We start from the raw sequence: 26,472 nt of genomic DNA, 5'->3' as shown, positions 1-26,472 counted from the left end.
GCAACTCAAGCCTCCAGGGAGGTGGCCATGTTTTTGTCAAGGCGTCATGGGGGGCGGGGGGCGTCTATTGCAGAAGGCCTTGCCCTCATGGGTGTGCAGGAAGCCAGCAGGGAGCCGGGGCAGGACTCTGGTGGCATGGGGGTGATTAGAGCCCTGTGTGTCAGGCCGCTGGCAGTTTGCTAAGCCTGCAGGGTCTGCACTGAGCTCTGTGGGCCTGGGGGTGGGGGTCTCAGGGACCCTGTGGTGGGAGTCCCCTGACCCACCCCACAAGGGATTCTGGTTCACTGGTTGGCTGGTCACAGGCCACACCCCACCCCATGCCCAGACCTGGCCAGGAGACAGTCAGCCTTCTGAGACACAAGAGCCGGTCCCCTCCTAGGACGGCGGGCCCTGCAAGGACCACGGGGAGGTATTGTCGCCTCCCCAGCCTTTGGGTCTGGCCGGGGGCAGGTGGGGCACCTTGGGCTGCTGGGAAAGTTCTACAGCAGAACCCAGGAGAGGTGAGGTGCCGTGCAGATCGGGTGGGAACTGACCCCACCAGGCAAGGAGGGCACATGTTGGGGGCCAGGGCTACCCCTCTTTCCTCTCCAGCTGAGAGACCTGGCAGCAGGCCTGGGGTCCTCCCAGGCACCTTCTCTGGTGGGGTGACAAGAGGAGCCTCCTACCCCATGGCGGCTGCTGAGTCGCTTCAGTCGTGTCCGACTCTGTGCGACCCCACAGACGGCAGCCCACCAGGCTCCCCGTCCCTGGGATTCTCCAGGCAAGAACACTGGAGTGGGTTGCCATTTCCTTCTCCAGTGCATGAAAGTAAAAAGTGAAAGTGAAGTCGCTCAGTCGTGTCCGACTCTTAGCGACCCCCTGGACTGCAGCCCACCAGGCTCCTCCGTCCATGGGATTTTCCAGGCAAGAGTACTGGAGTGGGGTGCCATTGTCTTCTCCTACCCCATGGCACCCCTCACTTATTTCCCCTGTAAAGTGTCCCCACCCTCCCTCTCACTCTTCCATCTTCAGACCTTGCCCTCTGGGCAGCCCCCACCAGGGGCGGGCTGCCCGCTGGCTTCTCTCCTCCTTAGCCCACTTAGCACACTCCCCACAAACACCCCTGACCTTCCTGGATGTGGCCAGCAAGGGCCCCGCGGGATGCTGGCAGGGGCTGGGTGTCCCAGGATACCAAGGACCTGGTCTGCTGCCCCCGCCCAGCTTGAGACTGCCTCCATGTCACTGAACCCCATTAGGTGCTGATGGTGTCACCTTTTTGACCCTGTTAACGCTCACGTCACAGGGTGGGGTTAAGTCTCCTGGCAACACAGAGCGTGGGGCCAGAATGGGGGGAATTTCAGTGGGGTGGTGGCTGAGGCCCAGGGCTTCTCCCTAGAACTCAGCAGGGGCTTCCAGGGCTCTGGGGGCAGCGGGGGCCCAAGGACACAGCGTGGGCTCACCTGTCAACTGGGGCAATCGCAGTAGCCAACCTCGGGGGGTGTGAGAGCCTGGGGTTCTGGACCACGCCACCCCGAAGGAGTGCAGGGTCGAGGGTCTCTGGCCCTGGGTTCCAGGGTATCCGACCCCCATCCTCGGCTCCCGGAGCCCTCTTCAGAGCCCACCACCACCACATTCTCCTCTGCAGAAGCCCCTTTGAGGACCTGAGGCATTTCCCAGACCAGCTACAGCAGCCCTGGCTTCTGGTCACAGAACAGCTGCTCTGATTCATAAAAATCATTTTTTATTTTCCTCTTCAATTCAGAGAGTAGGGTCTTGTTGGGAAGAAGAAAGGGTCCTTTCTGTGGCTGAACTGGGAGGACTTTTCTCCTTCCTCCCTCTCTGCCCCCCACCCCAGATGCCCACCCGCTCTTCACACTCCCCCTCCCTGGCCACCCCACTCAGCTCCGGCCCTTGCCTACTCCGTTTCTTCTTCCATCTCCCCATCCTTACTCCCCCAGTCCTAACTCCCCTTCTGGGGTCCCAGAGGGTGGGACTTTATGCAAACTGGAGATGGGGGGAGGAGCCCCCATAGATTCCTGTCCCCTGATCCCTGGCCACCAGCTCAGGGTCAGAAGTGGAGGGACAGGCATGGCCATCACCCTCCCACTGTCCCCCGAAGGGTGCGGCAGGAAGGAGCCCACCACTCGGCCAGCTGAAGGCCGAGGGCGGGTGGGCAGGAGGCCCAGACCTCCCGAGGGGTCACAGGGGGGTCTGTGCCTGGGAAACGGGCGTCTGGGAAGGAGGAATTTACAGACTTCTGTTTACCAAAACGAGGCCCCGTAAAACATTTAACAGCAGCCAATTAAAGGGGGACAGCTGTGGCGCTTTAACCGCTCCCCCTACTACACACACAGGCCTCTGCCCTCCCCTGCCCTGGCCCGCCCCCACCCCTGTCGGGCTCGCCCAGCTTTTGTCAGGTCTTCTAGGAGCTGCATTTCATCTTGGAAACATCTGCTCCAGATGTGTCTCCACTCACAAACCAGGCGAGGCGGCCAGGCTCCCCAGACTCAGCCGTGCCCTCGGCAGGAGGGCGCTGCAGAGGGATAGGCCTGGGGGGCAGTGGGTACCTCCCCTGTGTCCTCCCACGGGCCCAGGGATGTGAGCCCCTCCGTGGGGAGACGCCCAGGGACTTCTCAGAGCTTTTGCAACACATGTGCTCAAGGGGAACCTCCAAACGGGACTGGTATGGGAGCGTTCTGCGGGGAGCTCCTCTTGAGAATGGGTGCCACGGCTTGACCTCAGATCTCCTGATCCAGAGACCATTCTCCTGCATCATTAGGGGCAGGATGGTCGCTATGTCGAGGGGGCCACCAGGACCAGGGTGCAGGGTGCACCCTTTGGACTGGGGGCCTTGACCCTGGGGGCTCCCAGAGTATTTGATGCCCATGTGTTTCCCATTCTCTCAATGCTCCTTGTCCATCCCTACCTCTTAGCTGGGTTCCACAGCCCGACCCACACTGGCATGGCTCCCCGCTCCCCAACCTCAGGCCTGCCAAGGGGCTGCTCCTGGGCCCCTCATACTCACAGCAAGCTCCAGGTATTCCAGGGCTTACCCCCGTGCACCCAGAGATCGAGCCAGCCTCCACCCTCCATCTCAACAGCCTCAGCACCCAGGCAGGCCAGCCTCAGGGCCTCTGAGGACCTGGGGCCTGGAGGCCTGTCCTGTAGCTCTGAGCCCCTCCTTCTGGAAAGGTGTTGGTCTCATGTGTTCCAAGGAGCATGCGGCCATGAGTTGCCACAGGAGTTCCAATGAAACAGCAAAGGGCTTCTGTCCTAAGAGGAATTTAGAAAACAGTAAACGAGCAGGTCACACGGAGCTAGCTACCTGCTTCAGACTTGTCTGAACTTTGTTGTGATGCACTGAGACAGAAGTTGGCACCCCTGATCCCCAGGAAGTGGGGCTCACAGCTCCCTTGTATCAAGGCACGGCTATGACCTGGCTGGAACACTCGCCCTGGGACCCGCCACCCTCCCCTCAGGGCCCGATGCCTCGGGACCCTGAGCCAGCGTGGCCACTGCTCCCTGGGGAGACCCTGGGATTCCTTCCCACTCCCTTGTCACAGCCCAGGCGCCTCAGAAGTCAGGTGGGAAGCTGTTCCCAGCAGCCATTCACTCTTGGGACAGCCATGGGGTCCCCAGGAGAAGCTCCTCTGGGACTCATTTTCCATGGGGAAAATGTTAAGAGCATTAGCTCAAAGCAGGAATTTTGGAGCAAGACAGCATCCTGTCCAGCCCAGCCCAGCCGGCTCAGCCATCCCAGCTGCAGGCCTCCACCCGCCCCCGCCCCCTCGCCGCTGGGCCTGGTGGGGAAGGACCAGCTGTGAGGAGCCACATTGCAGGTGGCTGGTGGCTCTGGGCATCCAACAGACACGCCTGCCACGGCTGTGCCTGGTCTCAAGGTGCCAGTGCCTAAGGGGCCTCCTTGGCCAAATGTTCGCTCTTTCTGTCTTCATCACTTCTGGGAGGCAGGGTGTGTGTCCCAGGTGGCCAGAACGAAGTCCGGGGTGTAGCTGGTGGTCCTCTGCTGGGCAGGGCCAGTCCAAGAAGACAGTCCAGGCCCCTCAAAGGGACAGAGAGGGGCCTGCTTGATCTGACTTGGAGGCTCCAGTGAGGGTCTGGGGCTGGGGACCAACGCAGGAAACTCTTCTGGGGGCGATGCCATCATGGCTGGGGACCAGCTCATTTTGCAGATCTCAGAGCACTGAGGAGGCCCAGCCAGTGGGGAGCCCGGTGCCCATGGCCTCCAGCCAGGCAGAAGCTGGCCACACCCAACCAAGTCAGCCTCAGGGTGCGGGTCACTGAGCCCAGAGTGGCTTGCTTACCTGGCAGCTATGGATGGTACAGGCCAAGGTGGTGTCCGGCCCCGCCTCTCTCCTCTCGGCCTGAGCTGTGAGGGCCTCCCTGTCCACTGCATGTGACCGCCATATCTCCCTCCTCCCCAGACACCTCTCCAGAGCCCCTTTTGTTGGCCTGCCTTGAAGCTCGCGCACTGCTAAGTGCTGCTGGGAGAGAAATCAAAGCCTCCCTCCTCCATCCTCCCCTCTCTCCCCAGCCCATCAGCAATTCAATTTGTGCCACACCGGAGGGATGGTATTAGTCGAGTCAGAGTTAATATGATGTATTGATGGGTTGATTTCCCACCGGCGGGCTGCACGCCGGGCTCCGCGGGGCGTCACTCCTGGGCCACCCGCCGGCTTCTCACCTCGCTGGGGTCAGGGCAGGTGCAAGCCTGTGGCCCAGAGGCGCCTCTACCACAGTCTCCTTGCTTCTCTAGCTCCAGGGTACCCCAGATTTTCGGGGAGTCTGGCATCCACCTTCCTACCCATGAGCCACTTGGATCACCATGGAAACAGCAATGTTCTCTATGGGCAACATCGTTTCTATGGAACCCAAAAAGGCAAGTGCTGGCGTGGGTCTGTGAGGGATTGCATGGGGCCTGGGACACAGTGAATCCTGGAGGGGTGGAGGGCAGGGCCGGGGGCTTTTGGGGTGCCAGATGAAGGTGGCCAGCCTGGATGAACCCTTCTCTCTAGGTCTCAGGCCACACTGTAGGGACAGGGGCTGGAAGAGGATGGGCGTGCTTCTCAGGCCCCCAGAGAATTTAAAGTGCGGGGCCCAGGACCACGGCCAAGCAGCTGGTTGCATGCCGGGGTCAGGGGAGCATGCTGAAAACACAGCCATGCTCCATGAGCTCTCATCACCCAAGTGGAAGCATCTCAAACAACCACGGCCCTGAAGGAGAGGCACCCAGCTCCCTCAGCACCTGGCCTTACCCTGTGGCACCTCCGCCCCGACCCACCCAAGCAGCTCAGGGGTCCCAGGGGCAGTGGAGGGGAGAATACCATCTGATGGGGGTAGGGGAGCCCCCCAGGAGCCTATACCTCTTGCCTCATCGAGCTAGACAGCACAAGGCCCAGGCCCCAACCCACACCAGGGCTTGAGGTCAGAGGGGTCAGAGGTGGGGGGTAGGGGGTGGAGGCAGCAGCAGGGGACAGGGGCAACGGTGTGCCCCTAGCAGATGGAGGGACTCCTACCCCATTGGCAGGAGATGTCGCTGGAGTGGGTACGCTGAGGTTGGAGCTTTGCTGATAGGAGCATAGTGCTGGTGGGGTCAGGAGGGCATTCCGTAAGGAGAGTGTGTTCATACCACATGCACACGCACACGTGTGTGTGTAAGGCCCAGCCTTCAGGGCACAGATCCCATCAGGGAGCCCATGGGAGATGTAGCCACCTGGAGAGGAGACAGGTGTAGGGGGTGGCCTGAGACCTTGATGCCCGGTGTCCAGGATTTTTCTTGGGTGGGGTGACACTTCATCTGCATTTTAGAAAGATCTTCCAGGGGTGAAGCCCAGGAGGCTGGGGTTGCTTACCGTGTTTAGATGACAAGTGATCTGGACTTGAACTGGACCATGGGATCCCATGCGGAGCCTGGATGGAGCACAAGGGTCAGGGGGCCCCAGATGACCCCCATTTATGGCCCAGGCTACAGGAAGGGGTGTACCTGCAGAGGAGCAGTTCAGAGGGGAGGGGTGAGTTCAGCTTCCATGCTGAGGGGCTGGGGGGTGGGGCCACCTTCCCAGGGGGTGACTGCACACTCATGGTGCAGGTCAGTGCCAGAAGGGTGGGTTGAAAGATTGATCTGGCTCAAGGAGAGGGGCCACCCGGGTGAAGAGTGTAAATAAGGACAGATCCAGCTCCAGGGAACCCTAAGAGTGGGGCTCTGAGTGGGGGCAGGGGAGGGGCCCACAACGTACCTGGCAGGCTTCAAGCAGCAGCAGCTAAGGAGGAGAGAGTCCTGAAGGGTCTCAGAGAAGGAAGGGGACCCCAGAGTGGTGACCCCATGAGGCAGGTTGGGGGTGGGCCCTGTGGCCAGTCCTCCTGCCCTCCCGCCACCGTCCCCTCGTTTCCTCACAGCCTCCCACTCTGTGACATTGGGGTGTCTGTGTCCTGGAGCCAACCTGGCATCTTTGTCCAGGCGGGGCAGCTGAGGTTGTGGAAGGCCTTACTCTCACTTGGCCCAGCCCAGAGCTGGCCAGGTTGGGTCGGGGTGGATGAGACCCTGCCTGCAGACGGGCCAGGAGCACTCCCCGGCCCCATGAAGGGTTCACACAGACACTGGATGCCCAGGGAGCCAGTCTCCTCGGGGTTGGAGCCCAGGTGCTCTTGCCCAGAGGAGAACCCCGCACAGGCCGTGGCCTGAGTCCCTCCACCTCCCACATCAGCCCCCGCATGTGCTGCTGTTTTGACAGCGCTTGTCAAGAGCAGGCAGGTGGTCCCAGCCCCATAAATCCGACCCAGAGCTAGGGACCCCCTCCAGGGTGTGGGCCGCTGGCTTCCAGGAGCTCTGGCGGCCTCCTTGGCTCTCACAGTGTTGTGGCCGAGCCTCACCCAAGAACACTTTGGTTTTGGAAATTGAGCTAATTAGGTTTAGCCCAGGCTACCCTCTTCCCCCTTGCTTTAATTAGCAGGAAATTGACAAGGAATTTACACGACTGAGGACAGTTTTACAAGTTCCAAATGTTTCTTTTGTTCCCTCTCTAGGCTCCAGGCCATCCAGGCTGCCCATCCGCCACCCCAGCTGGGTGTAGAGAGGGGCAGCCCTTCCAGGTCCCCAGTAACCCAGCCCCAGCTTAGGGAGCAGTGGGTGTCTGCAGGGCTGGCCAGGGACCCAGGTAGAGAGCAAGGCACCCCAGGTTAGGGGGGCCCCAGGCTGGCCCCATACAGGGAGCTGGGGGAACACCCCCCAGCCACTCACGCAGGATGGGCCAGAGCTGCAGAGACATCGAGAGCCCAGAATGGACTAGGTAGGGGTGGCCGTCTGGACCATTCTCCTTTCTTCCTTCCTTAAAGGATCACCCTAGCCCCTGGTGCAGAAGGGTTGGGGGCCTCTCAGAGTATTCAGAAAGTAGGTAGGCTGGGTCCTTCACTCCTGGCCCCTTCTCAGATGCACGTCCGCCCAGGGCCTTACTTCCTCCTGGGCGGGGGTATCTTGGCACTTACAGGGGGCTACTAAAGGCCATCCATTTTGCTGTCCACAGTGTGCTATCCTGCTTTCAGGGGCCTGCCTCAGATAACTCCCCATGTGGCTGGGCATCCTGAGCTGTGTAGTGGCCACATCATAGCACATGCTGTCCACTTTTAGCCATCCCCCAACTATAAGCCCCTGGAGAAAGAAATGGAAACCCACTCCAGTATTCTTGCCTGGGAAAATCCCACGGACAGAGGAGTCTGGTGGGCTACAGTCCATGGGGTCGCAAAGAGTCAGACACGACTGAGCGACTAAGCATACAACTATAAGCCCACAGCCTCCTTAGCCTTTAGGGTTCTGATGGCTGTTGGTAAAGACCTGATCAGTTTGCACTCCTCCAGCATCGTGTGGGGCTGGGGGAGATGCTGCAGCCCCAGACTCCACCCCGCTGAGTCCAGCGAGGACACACTGCCACCCGCTCCCGCCCTTCCTCCCCTAGTCCACAGGGTCCAGCTGGGCATGGGAGCTGTGCTCTTTTCAGCGTTCATCTCCTAGGGGTGAACGTAAGTCAGAACCTCTGGGGCATGGGGAGTCGGTATTGAACGGGGACAGAGAGCTTCAGATTGGGACGATGAAAAATTCCGGAAATGGATAGGGCCGAAGGTTGCACACCATGAGCACAGTAGCCACTGAATGGCAAGCTTTAAAATGGCTAAAGTGGTGATGTTTATGTTAACATGTTTTCGACAGTTATAAACCTTCCCCGGAAAGTGCCAGTGGGTCAGGGTCAGCCGGTGATGGTGGGGAGGCACCTGGAGCAGTGTCTTGGGGGCACTAAGCCCTCTGGCCCCTGCCTTGGGCTTCCTGTTGACCTCAGCTCTCTTGGCACGCAGATAACTTCTACCTGCGCAACCTGCCCCCCCAGCCCACGCTTCTGCCCGCCAACCACAACTTCCCCAGTGTGGCCCGGGCTGCCCCCGGCCACCCCATGGGCTCCTGCAGCCGCGACCGGGGCGAGGCCAGCCACCTGCAGAAGGGCACCAAGGAGTTTGACCGCTTCCTCATGGGCAAAGAGAAAGCCGGCAAGGCGGTGGAGGGCAAGGAGCGGCCGGCAGCGGAGGAGGACGTCGCCCGGGGGCGGCACAAGCTGGTGCTGCCCGTGCCAGGGGACTCTCATTGCAAGGAGGGCAGCATGGCCCGGGGAGCTTGTGAAGGCCGCCCCAAGCACCTGGCCTCCTGCCTTCTCAACACCAAGGTGCTCGACGGCGAGCTGGGCCGATCTGCGCTGGCCAGCTGCGCGGGGGCCGTGCTGGGGCGGCCGGGTGTGGGCGTGCCGGCCTCTGGACGCTGCGCCAAGGAGGCGGCGGGCCCCGCAGAGCCCGGGCCAGCCTTCAGCGAGTGCCTGGAGCGGAGGCAGATGCTGCACCACGCCGTGTCGTACACAGTGCCGTCCGGCCTGCCCGCAGGGCCGCCCCCTCCCCTCAGCACGGCCGCAGCCGGCCCCTTCCCCTGCCTGCAGCTGCATGGGGGCCCGGATGGGCTCTGCCCCTTGCAGGACAAAGTCCCCCGGGACCTGAAGGCCAGCGGGCCCACCTTCGTGCCTTCCGTGGGACACCTGGCCGACAAGAGCCGCCCCTTTCAGGCGGCCGAGGCCTGTGCCGTGGTGGGTGAGAGCAAGGACCGGCACCTGGAGGTGGCTGCCGCACCTGACCATGCTGCGCCTTACGGGGTCTCCTATGCCCACCTGAAGGCCGAGGGCAAGGGTGAGCGGCGGTCCGGGAGCTTCGAGGCAGCCCTCAACCCCCGACTGAAGGGCCTGGAGTACCTGGATAGTGCCGGCCCCGAGGCCCCCTTCCCCGGGCTCCCCAAAGCGGGTCTGGACAAAAGCGGCTACTTTGAGTTGCCTGCTCCCTCGCAAGACTGCGCCCGGCCTAATCACCAGGACCCACTGGGCGGGAAGGTCACCCAGGCCTGCTGCACTTTAGACAAGGCTGCCAGCAAGGAGACTCCTGTGGGTGCCCCCGGGGCCCAGAAGGTGGCTCGCATCCGGCATCAGCAGCACTTGGTGGCCCCTGAGGTAGAACCGGGGGGCAGCGGGGCTGAGGCCAAGCGCAAGTCTCTGGAGCTGGCGTCTCTGGGCTATGGCGGGCCGCCCCCGCCCCCGTGGAATGTCCAGTCAGGCCAGGGGGCCACCATGGCCATTGGCGAGGAGCGCAAGGCAGGCACCTATCTGGACCCCTTTGGTGGCACCCTGCAGCAGGCTGCCCTCCTGCCACAGGACCTGCCCACCCCGCCCGACGAGGTCTCGGCCATGAAGAACCTGCTCAAGTACAGCAACCAAGCTCTGGTCATTGGCCAGAAGGCGCCCTTCGTGGGCCTCGGGGGCCTGAAGGCCAGCTGTGCCCAGCAGGACGGGAAGTTCCCAGCCTCCAAGGGTGCAGGCCAGGCCCCGGGCGAGGTGGAAAGGCCCGACTGTGCCCGAAGCCGGGAGCATGATGCCACCCACAGTGATGGGGAGGTGCGGCAGCCGCCCGTGGGCATTGCGGTAGCCTTGGCCAGGCAGAAGGACACGGTGAGCCGGTCGGAGTCAGCCTACGGTGCCAACACAGGGCGGCAGGGCCGGGCAGCCCCCACCTTCAAAGGTACGGACCCTCCACGGAGAGGGAGGCAGGGGGTGGGGGTGTCACTGACTTGCCCCAGTCCACTCACCTAGGGCTCCCAGGGCTAGACCCCAGGCTTTCACGCCCATCACCTCCCCACATCTGCAGTTTTCCCTAGGGCTGAGCTGACCTGCCCTGCACCTTTCCCGTGAGGCTCACAGGGCAGGAGACCCCCTCAGTTCATCAGTCTCCTGGCTCGAAGTGGGGTTCCTGCTTGCTTTAGCTGTGGCTCCCCAGCCGACCCAACCCTCACCCCTTCTGCCATCTCCCACCCGTGCAGCTGGCGGTGGGCCCCGCTCCGCCCACCCGCTGGACCTGGAGGCCGAGGAGGAGAGGGCCCGCCTGTGTGAGGACCGCCTGGGGCTCGCCGGCCGTGAACTGCTGCTGCAGTAAGAATCAGGCTGCACCTTTGGGCTGGGGACTGGGCCACGGCCCTGGGGGTGCCCAGTGGTGCCACATGGGATTAAGTGGCCACAATGTCAGGTTTTGTGACTTGTCTCCGGGCACAGCTGTGCACCCACCCCCAGGCTGTGCTGGGGTTTCTGCCCACTTTGAAGGGAGTTCTGCTAACTTCCCCTTGGCTAGGGGACCAGTGCTGGTACTGAGCGTGACCCCACAGGGTGGGGTGGAAGAGCTGGGCTGGGGTGGCTGGTTGTGCGGAGCCTTAACCCACCCCCATGATGGACAGGGACAACAAGGACCTTGTGGAATTCGCCCGGATCCACCCATCAGGCGGCTGTCCCGGGGACCTGGCCCCCCATCTCATGATCACCGGGGGATCCTCCCTGCAGAGCAGCCAGCTGGCCGGGGACCCGGCCCCCCATCCCCACCCTGCCCACCCTCCCTGGCTGCCCCGCACCCGCAGCCCCTCCTTGTGGATGGGAGGACATTCCTACGGTCAGTGTCTGAGGGCAGGTAGGGCACGGGGCAGGACAAGAATCCTGGTGGGCGTGGTGGTCAGTGCCGGCCCAGGGCCCTGTTTCCTGCTCTGCTCTGTCTGACCTCAGTGCCATGTCTCCACAGGCCTTGGGCACCCTGCCCTGCACCAGAATCTGCCCCCCGGCTTCCCTGCATCCGTGCCCGGCTCCATGCCCCCCGTCTTCCCCCTCTCCCAGGAAACCCCCACACAACTAGTCATCCTGCCCTCTGAGCCCACACCCCACACGGCCCCCCATGCGCTTGGTAAGGGCCTCTCGGGCCAGGCTATTTGCATGTTTTGGGGGGGATCAGAAGTGGGTATGAGGAAGGGAGCAGCCCCCTTGGGTGCTGGGGAACGGGCAGCGAGGCAGGTACCCAGCCAGGGTCCGAGAGACAGGTGTGAGGTGAGAAGCGAGGGCTGGAGGAGGCCCGCTCGGTGGCTGGGATGTGGCCCGGTCATCCTGTCTCCACCGAAGCTGACCACTCTTCTGGCCCTGCCTACAGCTGATGTCATGGACCAGGCTTCGCTGTGGCCCCCCATGTACGGGGGTCGGGGCCCCGCCTCCCACATGCAGCACCCGGGCCAGCTCCCCGTCTACTCGCGGTCCCAGTTCCTGCGGCAACAGGAGCTGTATGCCCTGCAGCAGCAACAACAGCAGCAGCAGCAGCAGCGGGCCACTCAGGCCCTGGAGCTGCAGCGGGCCAGCCAATTCCAGGTACCCACCCCCTGGCCATGCCCAGCCAGGATCCAGGGCACCACCGGCTCCCTCTGTGCTTCAACCTGGTCCAGTCCAGGAGTCCCCACTGCCCACCCCCCCCGCCTCTGCCCTGCACCACAATGCCCTGAGCATTGGGGACCCCGGCTGGGCTGAGCCTCTGCCCCACCCCAACAGCAGAAGCCTGAGGACCACCACCTGGAGCCGGAGGAGCCCGCCCAGGAGAAGGCCTTGAAGTCCACCCACAAGCCAGTTGCCTTAACCCCCACGGCCAAGGGCACCCCCTCACCCGCCACCGCAGGCCCTGCCAAGCTGTCACCCTGCTGCCACTCTCCCGCCCCGAAGCCCCCCCCTGCCAGCTGCCCTACACCACCACCGCATCCTGGCGCCCCGTGCACTTTATCCGTCTGCCCCACTGGCAGCTCTGGGCTAGGCTCCAAGCTGCCCGGCACCGAAGACAAGAGTGGGGAGGGCCAGCGCCCCAGAGCCGACCTCAACACGTTGGAACCAGGTGAGTGCGGGCGCACTAGGCTGGCCTTGGCCTGCCCCCCTCCACTCAGGCCTGTCACCTGCCTGGTGGGCTGAGCTGAGTGGGGACCAGGCTACCTGGCTTGGCCCCTGCAAGGCTGGCCTCACCTTCCCTGTCCCCCTGATGGGGCCTGGGACAAGGTGGCCTGTCCCCCTGCTCTTTCCCTTCCTCCCTCTCCGTGTCCTTCTGAGGGACCCACAGGGAAAGCACTTAGGGTCCCTGCCCCTGGCAGATGGGGCAGGGTGAAGGTCAGGCCCAGGCAGCCTGCACTGGAGCCTCAAGGATGAGAAAGCGCCTGGCCTGCCGGGGATGGTGGCAGGACCACGGGGCAGCAGCCATGAAGCTGGGCAACATGGAGCTCATTCTCACTGTGGGGGCCTGAAATGCCACGGCTTGGGCCCGAGGCAAGGAGCAGCAGCCTGCGGTGAAGGGTCCAGGCCCAGCCCGGCCTCTGCAACTGCCCTCCCACCCACTGCCCGCCAACTCCCCACAGCTATTTGATTCTCTCTGAATTAGGCTAAGAGTTTACAGTGGAAGCCCATGTGGCAAACATAAAACCCGTCCCAGTTCCACAATAAGGAGGCTGAGCCAGCCGAGGTGGTTGTGTGTGTGTGTGTGTGTGTGTGTGTGTGTGTGTGTTTTAGACTTTTTTGCTTTCTTTTTTTTTATTGTAGTTAATGGGGCGTAATGCCTCCGACAGGCTGCCAGCTCGTTCTGGTTCAGGAAAAACTCTGATTCAAGTATCTTGTTTTAAAATCCCCCCTTTTCTGGTTAGCCACACCACACATGCCAGAGGTGGCCTCTAGGGACCCCCCCAGGAATCCCCCCATCCCGCCAAGGCTGCGGCAGGAACTGGGGAGCTCACAACCATCCTGATCGAGGAGGGGGGCCTGGAAAATCGCCCCTCCTGCCCCCGGTGCTCTTCTTCTGCCCCTTTCAACACACCGTGTCCCCATTCCTGCCTGGCACGTTTCACAGGCAGAGGGTTGGCTGGGGACCCTCCCCACCAGTGGAACTGGGGCATTGGAGGCCACCCTTGTCCCCAGCTGCTCTCCTGACCGCGCTCCTCTCTTGCAGACCTGCCTCCCGGATACACGTGCCCCGCGGCGGCCAGCTCGGGCTTCTCCCTGCCCCGCAGCGTGCACTCATCTGACCTCTCGGACCCCGAAACTATGCAAACCGCCCCCCTGGGGCCCCAGCCTGAGCTGGCCAGGACGTTCCCGCCTGGGGAGCTCTGCCTCCGCAGCCCCCAGAAACTGGAGGAGCCTGGGCTGCCCTCAGGGACCAGGGAGGCCACCCAGGACCTTGCCACCATGCCCCACCCTGCCGAGCGGGGACCCCCGGGGAAGGCAGCAGACCCCAGTCCACTGGAGGGGCTGCGAGAACTGCGGTGCGGGGCTCTCCTCGAGGGAGGGGGCCCTGAGGCCTCTGGCCAGGCTGATTCTACTCAGGGAGGAGGGGCCCAAGAGGCAAGGACCACGGAGGAGGGGCGGGAGGAGGGAGAGCTGGGGCCCTCGTTGGGGGCCGGTCCCCAGGCCGTGGAGCAGCCGGCGAGGAGCCTGGGCGCCCTGGATCAGGCCGAGCTGGGCAAACAGCAAGCCCCTACAGAAGCAGAGGCGGAGGAGGTGGCCGAGTTCGAGGAAGCCGAGCTAGAAGAGGAGGAAGAGGAGCAGGACTGGGGTTCAACTCCTGACAACAGCCAGCTGCCCAGGGAGCTGCCCGGGCTGGACGCTCTGGTGGCAGCCACCATCAACCTGGGGGACCTGCCTGGCATCGGCCCACTGGACTCTCCGCCCCCCGCTGTCCCTGGGCCACCCAGAACAGCTCCCCTGCCCCGTAGCTCAGGGATTCATGGAATTGCCCTGCTCAGCGAGCTGGCCGACCTGGAGATCCAGCAGCAGAGGACTGAGCCAGCCCTGCAAGGTGAGCCCTATCCCTCCAGAGCCCCGGGAGCTGGACCCTCAGGCACAGACTCAGGGTCAACCTTCAGCCCCACTCAGTTGTCCCCACAGTGTGTCCCCGGGTCAGGAAACCAGGCAGGTGCGCCCACACCTCCAGCATCACGTCCAGCCCCACCTGCAGGTTGGGCCATGGGGGCAAGGCCTCAGGGCCAGGCCTGTGGCCCCGATGGTGGTGTCAGGAAGACCCCTGGGATTCTCACGATGCCCTGGGAGGCAGGGGGTGTGCTCAAGGTTGTCCCCATTTTATGCACAAGGATGCCAAGGCCCACAGGTCGGGGGGTGGGGGGCCCAGGTCACTTACGATGATCTCACAGCCAGGAAAGGGAAGGAGAGATGGCGCTCTCTCTGCAAGCTATCTCCACCTTGGGTTCTGCAGCTCCCGAACCTGATACCTGCATGGGGTCCAGCTAAAGACACAGTGACCCTCGCCTCCCAGGCCCTGGGAGGAGGGGCCCTGGGGAGGTGAGGCCCCCTAAGCCTCACCAGGCCCCCAGAACTGACCTGCTGGGCAAGTTGCTCCTGGGCTCCCTGCATCCCACCCAAGGGTCAGGCCTCTGCTTAGGCCTCTCTAGCCCTTAGGTTCCCCCCCGAGACTCCCCCCAGGCTCTCCCAGCTGGAACCCCAGGGGGGCAAGGGGAAGCACCCCCAGCCAGGCACTGTACCCAGTCGACATTTATAGAAAGAACCCAACAACATCCTCAGCTGGCCTGCCCGTCTTCTCACCATAATGAAGCTCTCACAGCCCACAGCCAGCCGCCAGCACCTCTTGTGCTGCGTGGAGATAAGCGAAAGTTCTTGTTAATTTCCCTGAAGGCCTCTGTGTCACTCCCTCCTCCTGCTGTCTGACCAGAGGGGCCACCACTGTCCTGGTGAGGAGAGTGAGCCAGTGAGCCCTTGCTGGTCATGACCCCTGGAAAGGTGGGGTGGGGTGGCCCTGGGCAGGGGGCTCTCCTGCCCAAGTCACCTTGTGAGTGTGGCTGGCGTGAGGGTGCACTGAGCCGATGCCAAGCACCATGTGTATGGCCACCCGGTCTGTGCCTGTGAATGCCTGCTGGACCTGTGCCCATTCATTGAATGAAAGCTCACGTGTAGACCACGTGTGTCCCATTGTGGGCGTTGCAGCTGCCAGTCCAGGCCAGGCCCTGCCGCCACTGCTGGGTCTCCACCCCACCTTCCCCTTCTGGAACCTGCAAGCCCCCACTCTCCCCTCTTGTTTCTCCCAAGCCCCCCACCCTCCCTTCTTAGAGCCCTCGGGACTTCACCCTCCCCTTCTGCCGCTCCCAGGCCCGCCCCTTCCCACTGTCCCAGTTAATTGGCCGGTCTGCACAGCCTCTCTGCTCTGGAGCTGTTCCCTACAAGCTCAGTGACTGCCTTGCCTGAAATTAATTAGGAAATCAGCTTGTTTTCGGAGCAAAAGGCAGGACTCACAGGAGAAGATGGGAGAAGAACATCCTGGGAACAGGCTGGGATGCGGAGGGGAGAGGGAGGGAAAAGATCCCAGAGAGTCGGCAGGGCCTCTCGCCCTCTTGTCCTTGAGTACATCCCCTTGAAGTACATCCCAGGCTGGGGAGAGCTGCTGAAAGGCCAGACGGGGACCCCTGAGAAGTGAGTGAGGTGGCAACCAGGCTGAGAAAGGTGACGTGGCCCCCGGCTCCATAGCCGGGCCCCAGGCCGTTCACTCCCACGCTGGAACCAGCTCCACTCTCAACAGCGTGGGCCTCCAGAACCCTCACTGCTCCCACCAGTAGGACTTGGCCCAGGACCCTGGCTTATCCCCCATCTGGGCTCAAGTCCAGGGAGCTCAGTGGGCAGGCTGCCCAGCCCACAGACCTCCATTCCAGCTGGGACAGGAACTCAGGCCCCAGACAGAGTCCTGAGGTTGAGGAAGTCGGACACCTCTGGCCATTCGCTTGTCTGACCATGGATTTTTAGGCCTGCCTGCAGGGGCCCATCCCCGAGGCGCCCAGAATGCCCCACTCTGCACTTGGAGTGGCCACCAGGGGCCATGGTGCCCACTGCGCTTCCCATCTACCCAGGGATTTTGTGAAGCCCAGGCCCCGTCCCAGAGTATGGTTGCCCCTTCTTTCCTGAGTGACCCGCCCAGTTTACATGATGAGCTGAGACCCCCCCTTTTGATCCCTTTTGATCTGCTACACTCCCTCCTCCCACCTGCTCCTGGCCCCAAGAGCCTCTACCGGCCTGGCTGGTTGGGAGGAAACCCAAGTCTTGGGCCTTTTCTGTACCTGTGGAGCCTCAACCTGCCTGGAGAGCCCAGCCCCACATCCCTCCTGGGACACGGGGTGTAGACCTGGAGGCTTGGCAGGTAGGACTATTGTTGTCTGCCCAGGCAGCTCCCTGAACTGGAGAGCAAGGCAAGGTCTCGTTTGGAGCCCAGAGAAGAGCCCAGCACCACCAGCACCCCTGCCATCTCCTTGAGCCCCCCATACCTGCCCCCCCCCCAGAGCTCACCTGCAAAACTTTGCCATCTTAGCAGGCTTAGCCTGAGGAGTAAGTGAGAGGCAGGGAGGAACAGGGAGGCTTCCTAGCAGTTACAGTGACCTCAAGGGACAGGGAGACCCTGTGGAACTTTTAGCTGAAGTGGAATTTGCAGATACCAGTGCCCCAGCCTGAGGTAGGAGAAGAAAGCTCCCGCAGCCCCTCCACTGTCTTCCCAGGGCACCTTTGACCCAGCACCCCACCTCTGGCCTTGGCCCAGCACTACATCCAGAGGGTTGAACTTCCGGTGTCCGCCTGTGCTTTGTCCTATCACTGAGACTGGGTCACCGTGATGGCTCCATCAAGGCTTTGACCGGGCACCTCCTCTATTGTAGTTATTCAGTGGGAAGTGTCTTTGAAATGATGTGATATCGCGTTCCTTTTCAAACGTTGGATTCACTCATTATTTATATCAGTGTAACTTGCGGATATTTATTCACTTCAATCTATTATAATGTGTCACTGTCACCATTTAATCTGGTGATTGAATTGTCTCAGGTTTGGCCCCTTCAGCTGGATCGTTCTCTGAGCACATCCTGTGTTCCCAGCTCATACCCAAACCCTCTTGGGCAATGTCCCCAAGAAGGCTGATGCCTTTTTTCAGAGGATATTAGAAGCCACGTTCAGGGTGTAGGTGTGCTCATTAGCACTGGGGTGTTTGGGCTCTCAGGTCTTCTTCAGGGGCAGAACTGGCTGTGTGTTCTAGACGTCACGACTACCCACTATACACCTCTAGCCCTAGGGACACTATCTGACCCCATAGGGCTCATCCTGGCCGGTCCCTCCCCAGCTGTTGCTCATAGGATCTGCCCACCTGCGTGTGCCCTACCCCCACCCCCGTCTCTGCCCCCAGCCCCTCCCCATGGTTGTATTCAGCCCCCAGTCTTCACTCCAGGCCTGTCTCATGAATGGATACTGCCCTCCACTGGCCGGGCTGTGACCCCACACTGGGCTGTCCCTCCCCACCCACCAGGGCTGTGACACTCCACGTTTTCATGAATCTGGAAGAAAGCAAAAATGCAAGGCAGTTGCTGTTAGAAGCGCAATGAGCCCTATGCCTTAACGAAATCGTTTGGTCACTGTCCTGAGGACTTGTGCCATTCCAACTGGCCTGGCCCGCGGTAGCCGAGGGTGACATCTCCCTCACCCAGAGCTGAAGCGAGGGCTAGGTGTCTGACCAGGGACCGTCTCATTGTTCCCGGCCGCCTCACCCTCGTCCTTGGCCTGCGTGTCTCAGGGAGCCGGACAGCCTATGGGTGAGGTGGTGGTATGGGGTGGGAGCATGATGCAGGCTGGGGGTGAGGGGCAGCCTGGGCTGCGCTGAGATGCAAGGTGACGTCAAGAGACTCTTTGAGGGACAGTGTGTGGCCTGCTGTCATCACACTGACCCTCCTGTCCCCTGCAGAGGAGGAGGAGGTGCTGGCCTTCAACCTGCAGCGCCTGGCCACTCTGGCCTCAGCCTGGTCCCTGGTCGAAGCCGCTAACCTGGACAGCCCCGCCTCCTCGGCCCAGCCCCCCACTGCTGACCCCTGCAGGGCTCCCACCCTCACCCCCCGCATGCAGATCCTGCGGCGCAAGGACACCTGGACCCCCAAGACCAAGCCTGTGAGTGGTAGGGGTCCCTGGTCGCCCCCATTGCCCACTGCCGTGACGGTGGGCGGGGCCTCGAGTGCCCAGGCTGGCTGCCCGCACACCCCATCGTGGTCCCCTAGCTGGGCTCACAGGCCCCTGTGCCCCTGCCCACTAGGTGTGCCCACTGAAGGCTGCCATCGATCGGCTGGACACGCAGGAGGTGGAGATGCGCGTGCAGCTGGCGGAGCTGCAAAGGCGCTACAAGGAGAAGCAGCGGGAGCTGGCCCGGCTGCAGCGCAGGCACGACCATGAGTATGGCCCAGGCTGGCAGTGGGGTGGAGAGGGTGGGAGTGTGGCTTGTGGAGACGCTGCCAGTTCAGGGCAGAGGTGGGCATGGCCCAGCCCAGGGCCATCGCCTTGTGGCCGGGGGTAAGCCTGTGTGTGATGGGCTGAGCGGGGGCCAGAAGGCGGGGGGCCTGGGAAGGTCTCCAGAGGCAGTGGAACCATGAGGCAGTCACCCAGTAGAGAATCCAAGGTGCGGTACAGTGTGGGGTGGAAGAATTATGCAGCAGAGGCTCGTGCAGGACAGAGGCTGGTCCTTGGGTAGTGGGGCAAAGGGTGAGGGTAGAGAGGGGCCAGGGCAGGATTGGGCTTGGAGGGGCAGAGGAAATTCCAAATTTGTCATGGCAGTGGTGGCAGCTTACGTGACTGGTGTGTACAGGACGGCTGGAACTGGGAAGCAGGGATGGTAGGACCCTGGCTCAGCCATGCCCTCCACGGGCGGCCAGGCTCCCCAGGCCCAGTCTTGGGACAGCTAGCTCCCACCATACCCCCAAGGGCGGTGACCTCTGCTGGACACTTGTTAGGGAGCCAGGAAGGGCATCAACCTCTGACCACCCTTCCTGCGGTCCCCAGGAGAGACGAGAGCTCGAGGAGCCCTGCCAGGCGAGGGCCTGGCCGGCCACGGAAGCGCAAATACTCCAGTTTGCTGCCTGCCCTGCGCCCCAGTGACAGCAAGAAAGTCAAGTGAGTCCTGGGTGCAGGGGTCCCGTGGGGTGCCTAGGGCTGAGGTTACTCAATGAGGCTGGGCTGGCCTAGGTGCCCTTAAGGCCTGACCAGTGGGGCTGGGCTCCTCTCTGGCTCCCGGGGCCGCAAGAGCCCCCCCCTCACAGCTTCTCCTGAAGACCCAGAACCCCAGGCCAGCCGTGGTGGTGAGTGCTGCGGTGTCCAGGGTCCTGAGCTCAGTTCATACAAGCCCCACCCCCTGGGCCTGGCACGTGGCCACACCAGCCCCACGCACCTGGCCGTGGCCAGGGCGGTGGCATACCCCCTGCCTGGCCCCAGCCCCCGCCCGGTCCCACGAGTGCGAGGCGGCGTTGCGTAAAAGCCTCTTTATCTGCACCGTATAGAGTCGTTGGTCACGCTGCGGTGCTGCGCACGGCTGCCGGCACGCGGTTATTATCCATTACCCGCCCGGCGCAGTCGTTGGCGCACTCCCGGGCCTGGTATAATTGTCCTTCTCGGCTACAAATTGCCTCTCCCGGCAGGCCCATTTGCATAAATCCTCGAGTTCCTCCAAACACGATTGGCGCGGCGTGTGCGCACTGCATCAATCCTGATGATTTGGTAATAATAGTTAAATCGGCACTAAATGGTTCCTTCAATTAAGACAGAGGCAAAAAATTAATCTCAGGGCTTTATGTCACAAAACATTAGCAAATGCCGAGAAGGTTACAGGGAGGGGAATTCGCCTCGGCTGCGGGCGGGGGAGGGGACGCACCATATGGCTGGGGGGAGCCTCCCGGCGCTGTCCCTCCACCCTGCCCAGGTGTCACCCGGAGGGGGCTCCAGGGGGCTCCCTTTGAGGACTAGCCAGAACTGTGGGGGCTGCTGGCTAAGGCCAGGGCCTGGCAGGGGGCCCTGTCAGGGATCCTCTTGTCAAGGCTGCCCCACACTTGTCTCAGACCCACCTGGCACCAAGCGCCAGCCCGAGCCTGGAAGCCAGGTCCTGGTGCTTGCATCTGGCCACTTTCCCCTCTGACCTGAGAAAGCAGGCCCTGGTTGGCGGGGGAAGGAAACCAAAGCCAGGGCCCTCCCTTCCTAAGGACTGGGGTTCGCTCCCACCTCTCCCCATCTCGGGCTCCTCTCCACTTTCCATCCCTCTTCTGGGCCCCTACCCTGCAGTAGCTGCCGACAGTTGGGCCCAGGCAGGAAGTGGGAGGGCCAACGCCCGGGGGCCACGCGTGGCTGCGGGCCGGCTTCCTGGCTGGCCTCTCCGGGCAGGAAGGTAAAAGTTGACTTCTGGCCACACAAGGCCAGGGCTGGGTCAGGGCCCTCGGCCTCCATCTGGGACTCATTTTCATTAATGCTATGTGGGGAGGGAGAGGGCAGGTGAGAGGCCCAGCCCCCAGCCCCTGTTTGGCCAAGGACAGAGCAGAGCTCTCAGCGTTATACCTGTGGGACACAGGGAACCAGGCTCAGAGTCAGCAGCTCCCAGGGCTCGGGAGCCGGGTTGGGGGAGATTCAGAGTCCCTCCTTTGAGACCAGGAATTGAAGGCAGGGACAAAGTTCTGAGGGGTCTGAGCCCAGCAGTGGGAGTCCCAGGGGCTAGGAGGCAGAGCCTGGGCACGAGTTTCTCTGGCCACTGCCCCCCCATCGTTTTCCTGACCGTGGTAGAGATGCTTCACGTGGACCCCATTCTCAGCAGACTTTCCTCACTCCCCCTTTTTTCCTAATTGCAGTAGCTGCTGGCCTTTGGACTCTTTAAGGGCCAGGCCGGGGACCGGCACGATCCCACCCCTACCTTGTAAAAAGGCACAGTGAAAGGCACCCTCACTTTCCAGGTAGAAAGACTGATTCTACAGCCCAGGAGGCCACAGGCCAGGTCACACAGTGGCCCAGCTGGCTGCAGGGCCGTGGCCCCTGAGCAGCGGGCAGAGGGGGCCGACTGGGTAGCAGGTGCCCCAGGGGCTCAGCACTGGCTTGGCTCCCCCCGCCCCAGCAGTTCTGGGTGCTTGGAGGAGCCTGGCCCAGGGACACAGCCTTGGCCAGGAAAGAGGCAGGGCCCTCACAGGGAGAAGTGGGTCTTCAGCCTTAGAGCTGCACCGCACACCCTGCCCTGGCTGCCACCCCAGGGCCTGTCATGGGCACGAGGCCCAGGTGCCCAGGTGTGACCTCCGCCCCCGTGCTCCCAGGGCAGTGCGGTCTAGCCTGAGCCTGCTGTGTGCTGAGCTGCGGGGCGGCGATGATGAGCCTTCGAAGAAGCGAGGCCGGCTGGAGAAGGGCACCTACGTGGGTCTGCAGCCCGCGTCTGTGGTGAGTCCCCGCTGCAGCCTTCCCCTTGGGCCAGGTGCAGGACGTCAGACAAACAGGACAGGGGGCAGGCAGAAGGCCAGCCCCAGGCTGAACACGCCCGCCCCGCCGCACCCCTAGCCACCACCCAGCTGGAGTCCCTTTGCTCGGATGAGCAGATGAAGCCCAGCGAGCTTCGTACGCCTCACACAGAGGCGGGCTCCTGAAGGTATGAGAGGAGCTGGTTGTGCTCCACGACACCCGCCTCCTCTGCTCGCTCCAGCGAGAGGAAAAGAGCGCGTAGGTGTCGTGGGTCACAGGACACGCTGCCCTGGTCACAGGTGGACGATGCATACCTGCTGCGTACCTGGTGTAGAGGCTGGGCCAAGGACAGCTGTTCCTCCCTTGGGACGGGCTCCCCCCGGGTGCCAGGCCCCCCATTCCTTCTCAGTGCAGTGGATACATCCTACCCCACTCCTATTATAGGGTCCTGGGAGGGACAGGCGAGAGGAGGGTCTGAGCCTGTTGTCACCTTGCCTGACCCTCCCCTAGCAGGAGGCTGGTCCCTGTCTCCAGGACAGGCACTTGGGTCCTTGGCCTCCCTCCCCAAACCTGAGTAGGTTGGGCGCCTGGAGAGGCTGTGAAATGGGGGATAGACAGGCCCAAGTTTAGACTCCACTGGGAGGCCAGAGCCCTCTCAGTCATTTTGAGAGGGCCAGGCCACCTCTCAAGCCTACCTACCACTGGTAGAAGGGTGGCCGGAGGTTGCAGGGCCATGGCTCAGGGTCGGGGTCCCCAGTGACTGCAGCCTCCACCTGCCTGTTCACAGGAGAAGGTTCGGTGCAAGAAGAGCAGCAGTCAGGGCGACCTGGCATCTGCTGTGGCCCACAAGGTGGCCCAGCTGAAGCCGAAGGTCAAGAGCAAGGGGCTGCCCACTGGCCTCAGCCCCTTCCGGCGGAAGGAGGCCACTTCAGGGGGTCGCATCCGGAAGAAGCTGTCACGAGCCAAGAATGCCAAGGCATCTGGGGCGGCCCGGCACCCACAGCCGGATGGCGGCATTGGCGGCAGGGAGGCACCTAAGTTCCCAGCCCAGCCGGCGGTGGCCGCAGCTCGTGAGGCAGGCAAGTTGTTGGTCCAAGCAGTGCGACCAGGACCTCCGCGCTCACTAGGGGCTGGGGCAGGGGGTGGTCAGGAGCTCTTGGAGTGTGCCGGACCCAGGGAGACCCTCTTGCTGGCCTAGGATGGATTCTCTGTGTCCCACCCCCACGCAGGGGGCCATGGGGAGGAAGCAGACAGCTGGATGCATCCTGGAAGGAGGGGTTAAAAATAGCCCTTCTGCCTGCTCCAGCCGGCCTTCCTGCCGTGTCCCGCCGGGTGACCTGGAGAGGTTATCTGGCCCCCGGCAGACACACATGTTCAGAGACAGGGGCCTGGAAAAATAGATCCTTCCTCTCTGCCAGCCCCTGCCCCCTCCTCCAGGTCCCGCCTGGGAAAGAACAAAGGGAAGGAAGAGGAAGCAGGAAGCCAGAGGGCATCTGGCAGGAGGACGAGGGAGGGAAAGGGGCTGCCCCCGGGGATGCGGACCCTCAGCCCTGCAAGGTGGGTGCCCCACTGTCCAGGGCGTAAGAAAGGGAGATTGAGACAGAGAGAGGGAGGTCAGAGAGGCCGTCCCTTCTCCTTCCTGGTCCAAACACCCTCACCTGGACACCTGGCCCGGGTGTCTGCCCCAAAGCAGCCCCCATGGGACAGTGACGGAATCTACTCGGCCCCTGATACATCCGCACACATGAACCATCCACTCCCCTAGCCGTACCCCAAAATGGCGCTGCTCTGATGCCAAGTCACCTGGACCATCCACCTCCCCACAGACAGCGGCTCGGACAGTGAAAACTGTGATGGTCTGCTGGAGACAGAAGAACCCCCCAAGGAGCCCGGGTTGGTGCTACACGCTGGGGCCCGCATGGCCGTGCTGGGGCCCTCGCCCTCCTCCGTGGTCAAGATGGAGGCCAACCAGAAGGCCAAGAAGAAGAAGGAGAGGCAGAGCTTGCTAGGTACCCAGGGGGCCGGGGTGGACTGGGGCAGGCCGGGCCGGTAGGGGCCCTGGAAGGCAGCTGGGGCTCCTGCGACGCCTGCTCTCCCCGCCTCCCCAGGGGCCTGCCGCCTGTCCAGCCCCGAGAGTGAGGTCAAGGTCAAGCGGAGGACAGTGAAGACCAAGGTGGGCAGCAAGCTGGAGCGGGCCCCGGGACGCAGGCCCCCAGGTGGGCCCGGCAAGAAGAGGCCCAAGGCCAAGGGTGGCCTGCGGGCAGAGCCGGGGGCTGCGCCTGGCAGGGAAGCCCTCTGCGGCCCCGCCCGGGCCTTCACCTGCCACGAGGAGGGCAGCAGGCTGGCCAGCGAGCGCCTCAAGAGAGCCACGCGCAAGAGCACCGTGCTCCAGCCGGGGCTGCGGGTGAGGGCCGGCGGGCGCCCCAGGGTCCTGGGCTCGGCGGTGGGTGCTGGATGTGGAAAGCCTTTGGGGACCCTCACCCCACTCTCCTCTACTTGCTACACCAAGTCACACCCTGGGACTCATACTCGGGGTCTGTCTGTGTCACTCCACGGGCACACTGGGGGCAAGGAGGTTTGTACCACCCTCACCTCACCCCTCTCCTCCAACAGCGGAAGAACGGGGCCCTGTCCATCGCCCTGTCGCCCCGCAACGCCAAGGCCATCCTGGGGAGGGGCCGGAAGGTGGGCAAGGTGAAAACCAAGGCCGTTGGCAAACAGGTAGCATCCCTGCCCCAACCCCAGGAGACCGACCGGCCTTGATCCCCCCACCCCCCAACCCGTCCCAAGGGAGCTGACCCCTCTGGCCCCCAGGGCAAGGGCCGGGCGGTAAGTCGGCTGCTGGAGAGCTTTGCCGTGGAGGACGACTTTGAGTTTGAGGACAGCAGCTGCCTCTCGGAGGACGAGGAAGAGGAGGAGGCCAGTGGCCCCCTGAGCGCCGAGCAGAGCGCCGCCCTGGGTGAGCGGCCAGGAGCGGGCACAGAGCATCAGGGAGGGGCGGTGGTAGGCAGGCGGGGGGCCGGGCACTGACGCCCTGGTCTCCCCAGCACGCTCGTGCACCATTCATAAGGAGGACCTGCAGGACGGGCTGCCTGTGCTCATCCCCAAGGAGGACAGTCTGCTGTACGCAGGCAGCGTCAGGACCCTGCAGCCCCCCGACATGTGAGGCCCCAGCGTGTGTGCAGGGAGGGCTGTGGGCAGAGGGGTCTGCAAGCCTGTCTCATGCACCTCTTGCCATGCACCCCCCCACCCCCAGCTACAGCATCGTCATTGAGGGAGAGAGAGGCAACCGGCAAAGGATCTACTCTCTGGAGCAGCTGCTGCAGGAGGCGGTGAGGGGACAGCCCCTGCTCGGCTCACCACCCCAGGGAGGTGGGCCTGACGGCACCCAGCCCCTCCTGGGCACCCCTTGGCCAGCCCGCTCACGGCTGCCGAACTACTGTTCCCGCAGGTTCTGGATGTCCGACCACAGTCCAGCCGGTACCTCCCGCCTGGCACAAGGGTCTGTGCCTACTGGAGCCAGAAGTCCCGCTGCCTGTATCCAGGCAATGTAGTGCGAGGTGAGCGCCACCCGGGGACCCCCACCGAGGCCCATCAACTCCTCCCCTCAGGCAAAGCTACAGACCAGAGGCCCCTCCAAGACCCCTAGGGTGCCGGGGCGGGGGAACCCTGTCTCTCAAGCAAGGCTTCCTACCAGCCCTGCTTCCCAGGCCGAAGCGGGTCGGATAAGACAGATGATAACCTCAGCTCCTTGGTCAACAGGAAAAGGCGAGGGGCTGCCTAGGTAGGGACAGGGTGGAGCTTCTGGCTGACCGGAAGGCCTAGCAGAGAGGGGCCCCAGAGCCCCGGACCTGAGGGTTATGAACTGGTCACCTGGGCACTGGGGTGAATCCTTCCGCTCCCTGCTCCCTTGGCACAGGATGTGGGGACCCTGGGGTTGGACAGGTGGGTGGGCAAATCAGCTGGCAGGCCTCAGCCAGGCATGTGTCTGCATCCGTAAGCCTGTGCACAGGGGGAGGTTGGGGGCCCTGTGTCCCTGCGTGTGTGCCCTGGGATGCCGGTGATGGATGGCGGTAATATTGCCTCTCTGGCGGCACTTCAGGAGGTGGAGGGGAGGCGGGCTGCTCCTGGCTGCCACGGCAGCTCCAAGGTCAAATGTGATCAGGGAGCAGAATGTCCCAGCATCATTTGTCAGGCGCTCTGGAGCCCATCCCATCATTCTCCTGTCCCGGCCACCCGGCCACCTGGGAGAGCCTCTTGGGCACGGAGCGGAGGGCAGTATGCTTAGGTGGGCTCTGTCTCCAGGTGCCTCCAGTGATGAGGAAGAGGACCTGGACTCCGTGGTGGTGGAGTTTGATGATGGGGACACTGGCCACATCGCTGTCTCCAACATCAGGCTGTTGCCTCCGGACTTCAAGATCCAGTGTGAGCCCCGGGGCCCTCTAGGGTGGCGTTCTTCCTTCCTGGGTCAGCCCATACAGCTGGAGTTCGGCGGGCTTCTTCTGGGTCCAGACATAGGCTCCCTGGTCTCCCAAGAGGAGACTCACGGGGAAGAGGTCGCCCCAGCGGCACAGCACTGAGGCCCCTGGTCCACCCTGCAGGCACGGAGCCCTCGCCAGCCCTGCTGGTGTCCAGCAGCTGCCGGAGGACCAAGAAATCTTCCTGTGAGGCGCCCCCGCCCAGTGAGGCCACTGCTCCCAGCCTGTCTCCTAAGGCTCATGACGGGTCCGAAGCCTCAAAGACCTCCGGGAAGAAATCCACAGGCAAAGACAAAGCTGGTACTCACAGGACCTCGGGTGGGGAACTCCCTCAGGAGTGGGGGGGGGGGGAGGGTGGGCGG

At 63.0% G+C, this 26,472-nt stretch overlaps 1 protein-coding gene across 3 annotated transcripts in view; it reads left to right on the top strand.

Annotated features, from left to right (window-relative positions):
- BAHCC1 (BAH domain and coiled-coil containing 1) overlaps positions 1-26,472 on the top strand; it is a 56,776-nt gene that overhangs the window by 25,750 nt on the left and 4,554 nt on the right. Inside the window, exons 3-24 of one of the 3 annotated variants that reach the window (XM_027517978.1) lie at positions 4,754-4,876; positions 8,341-10,089; positions 10,388-10,496; positions 10,796-11,004; positions 11,131-11,289; positions 11,530-11,741; positions 11,919-12,252; positions 13,348-14,193; positions 18,133-18,332; positions 18,475-18,611; positions 19,215-19,325; positions 21,494-21,614; positions 22,420-22,711; positions 23,459-23,641; positions 23,741-24,036; positions 24,246-24,353; positions 24,447-24,591; positions 24,680-24,794; positions 24,889-24,964; positions 25,084-25,192; positions 25,938-26,057; positions 26,234-26,410. In XM_027517978.1, coding sequence (XP_027373779.1) covers positions 4,754-4,876; positions 8,341-10,089; positions 10,388-10,496; positions 10,796-11,004; positions 11,131-11,289; positions 11,530-11,741; positions 11,919-12,252; positions 13,348-14,193; positions 18,133-18,332; positions 18,475-18,611; positions 19,215-19,325; positions 21,494-21,614; positions 22,420-22,711; positions 23,459-23,641; positions 23,741-24,036; positions 24,246-24,353; positions 24,447-24,591; positions 24,680-24,794; positions 24,889-24,964; positions 25,084-25,192; positions 25,938-26,057; positions 26,234-26,410 — 5,931 coding nt within the window. Of the gene's footprint in view, positions 1-4,753; positions 4,877-8,340; positions 10,090-10,387; positions 10,497-10,795; positions 11,023-11,130; positions 11,290-11,529; positions 11,742-11,918; positions 12,253-13,347; positions 14,194-18,132; positions 18,333-18,474; positions 18,612-19,214; positions 19,326-21,493; positions 21,615-22,419; positions 22,712-23,458; positions 23,642-23,740; positions 24,037-24,245; positions 24,354-24,446; positions 24,592-24,679; positions 24,795-24,888; positions 24,965-25,083; positions 25,193-25,937; positions 26,058-26,233; positions 26,411-26,472 lie in introns of all 3 variants that reach the window. The other 2 variants (XM_027517977.1, XM_027517976.1) reach the window with 2 other exon arrangements.

The sequence above is a fragment of the Bos indicus x Bos taurus genome, chromosome 19, assembly GCF_003369695.1.
Source record: "Bos indicus x Bos taurus breed Angus x Brahman F1 hybrid chromosome 19, Bos_hybrid_MaternalHap_v2.0, whole genome shotgun sequence".
Taxonomy (NCBI): Eukaryota; Metazoa; Chordata; class Mammalia; order Artiodactyla; family Bovidae; genus Bos; species Bos indicus x Bos taurus.
This window is presented reverse-complemented; position numbering and strand designations above follow the sequence as displayed.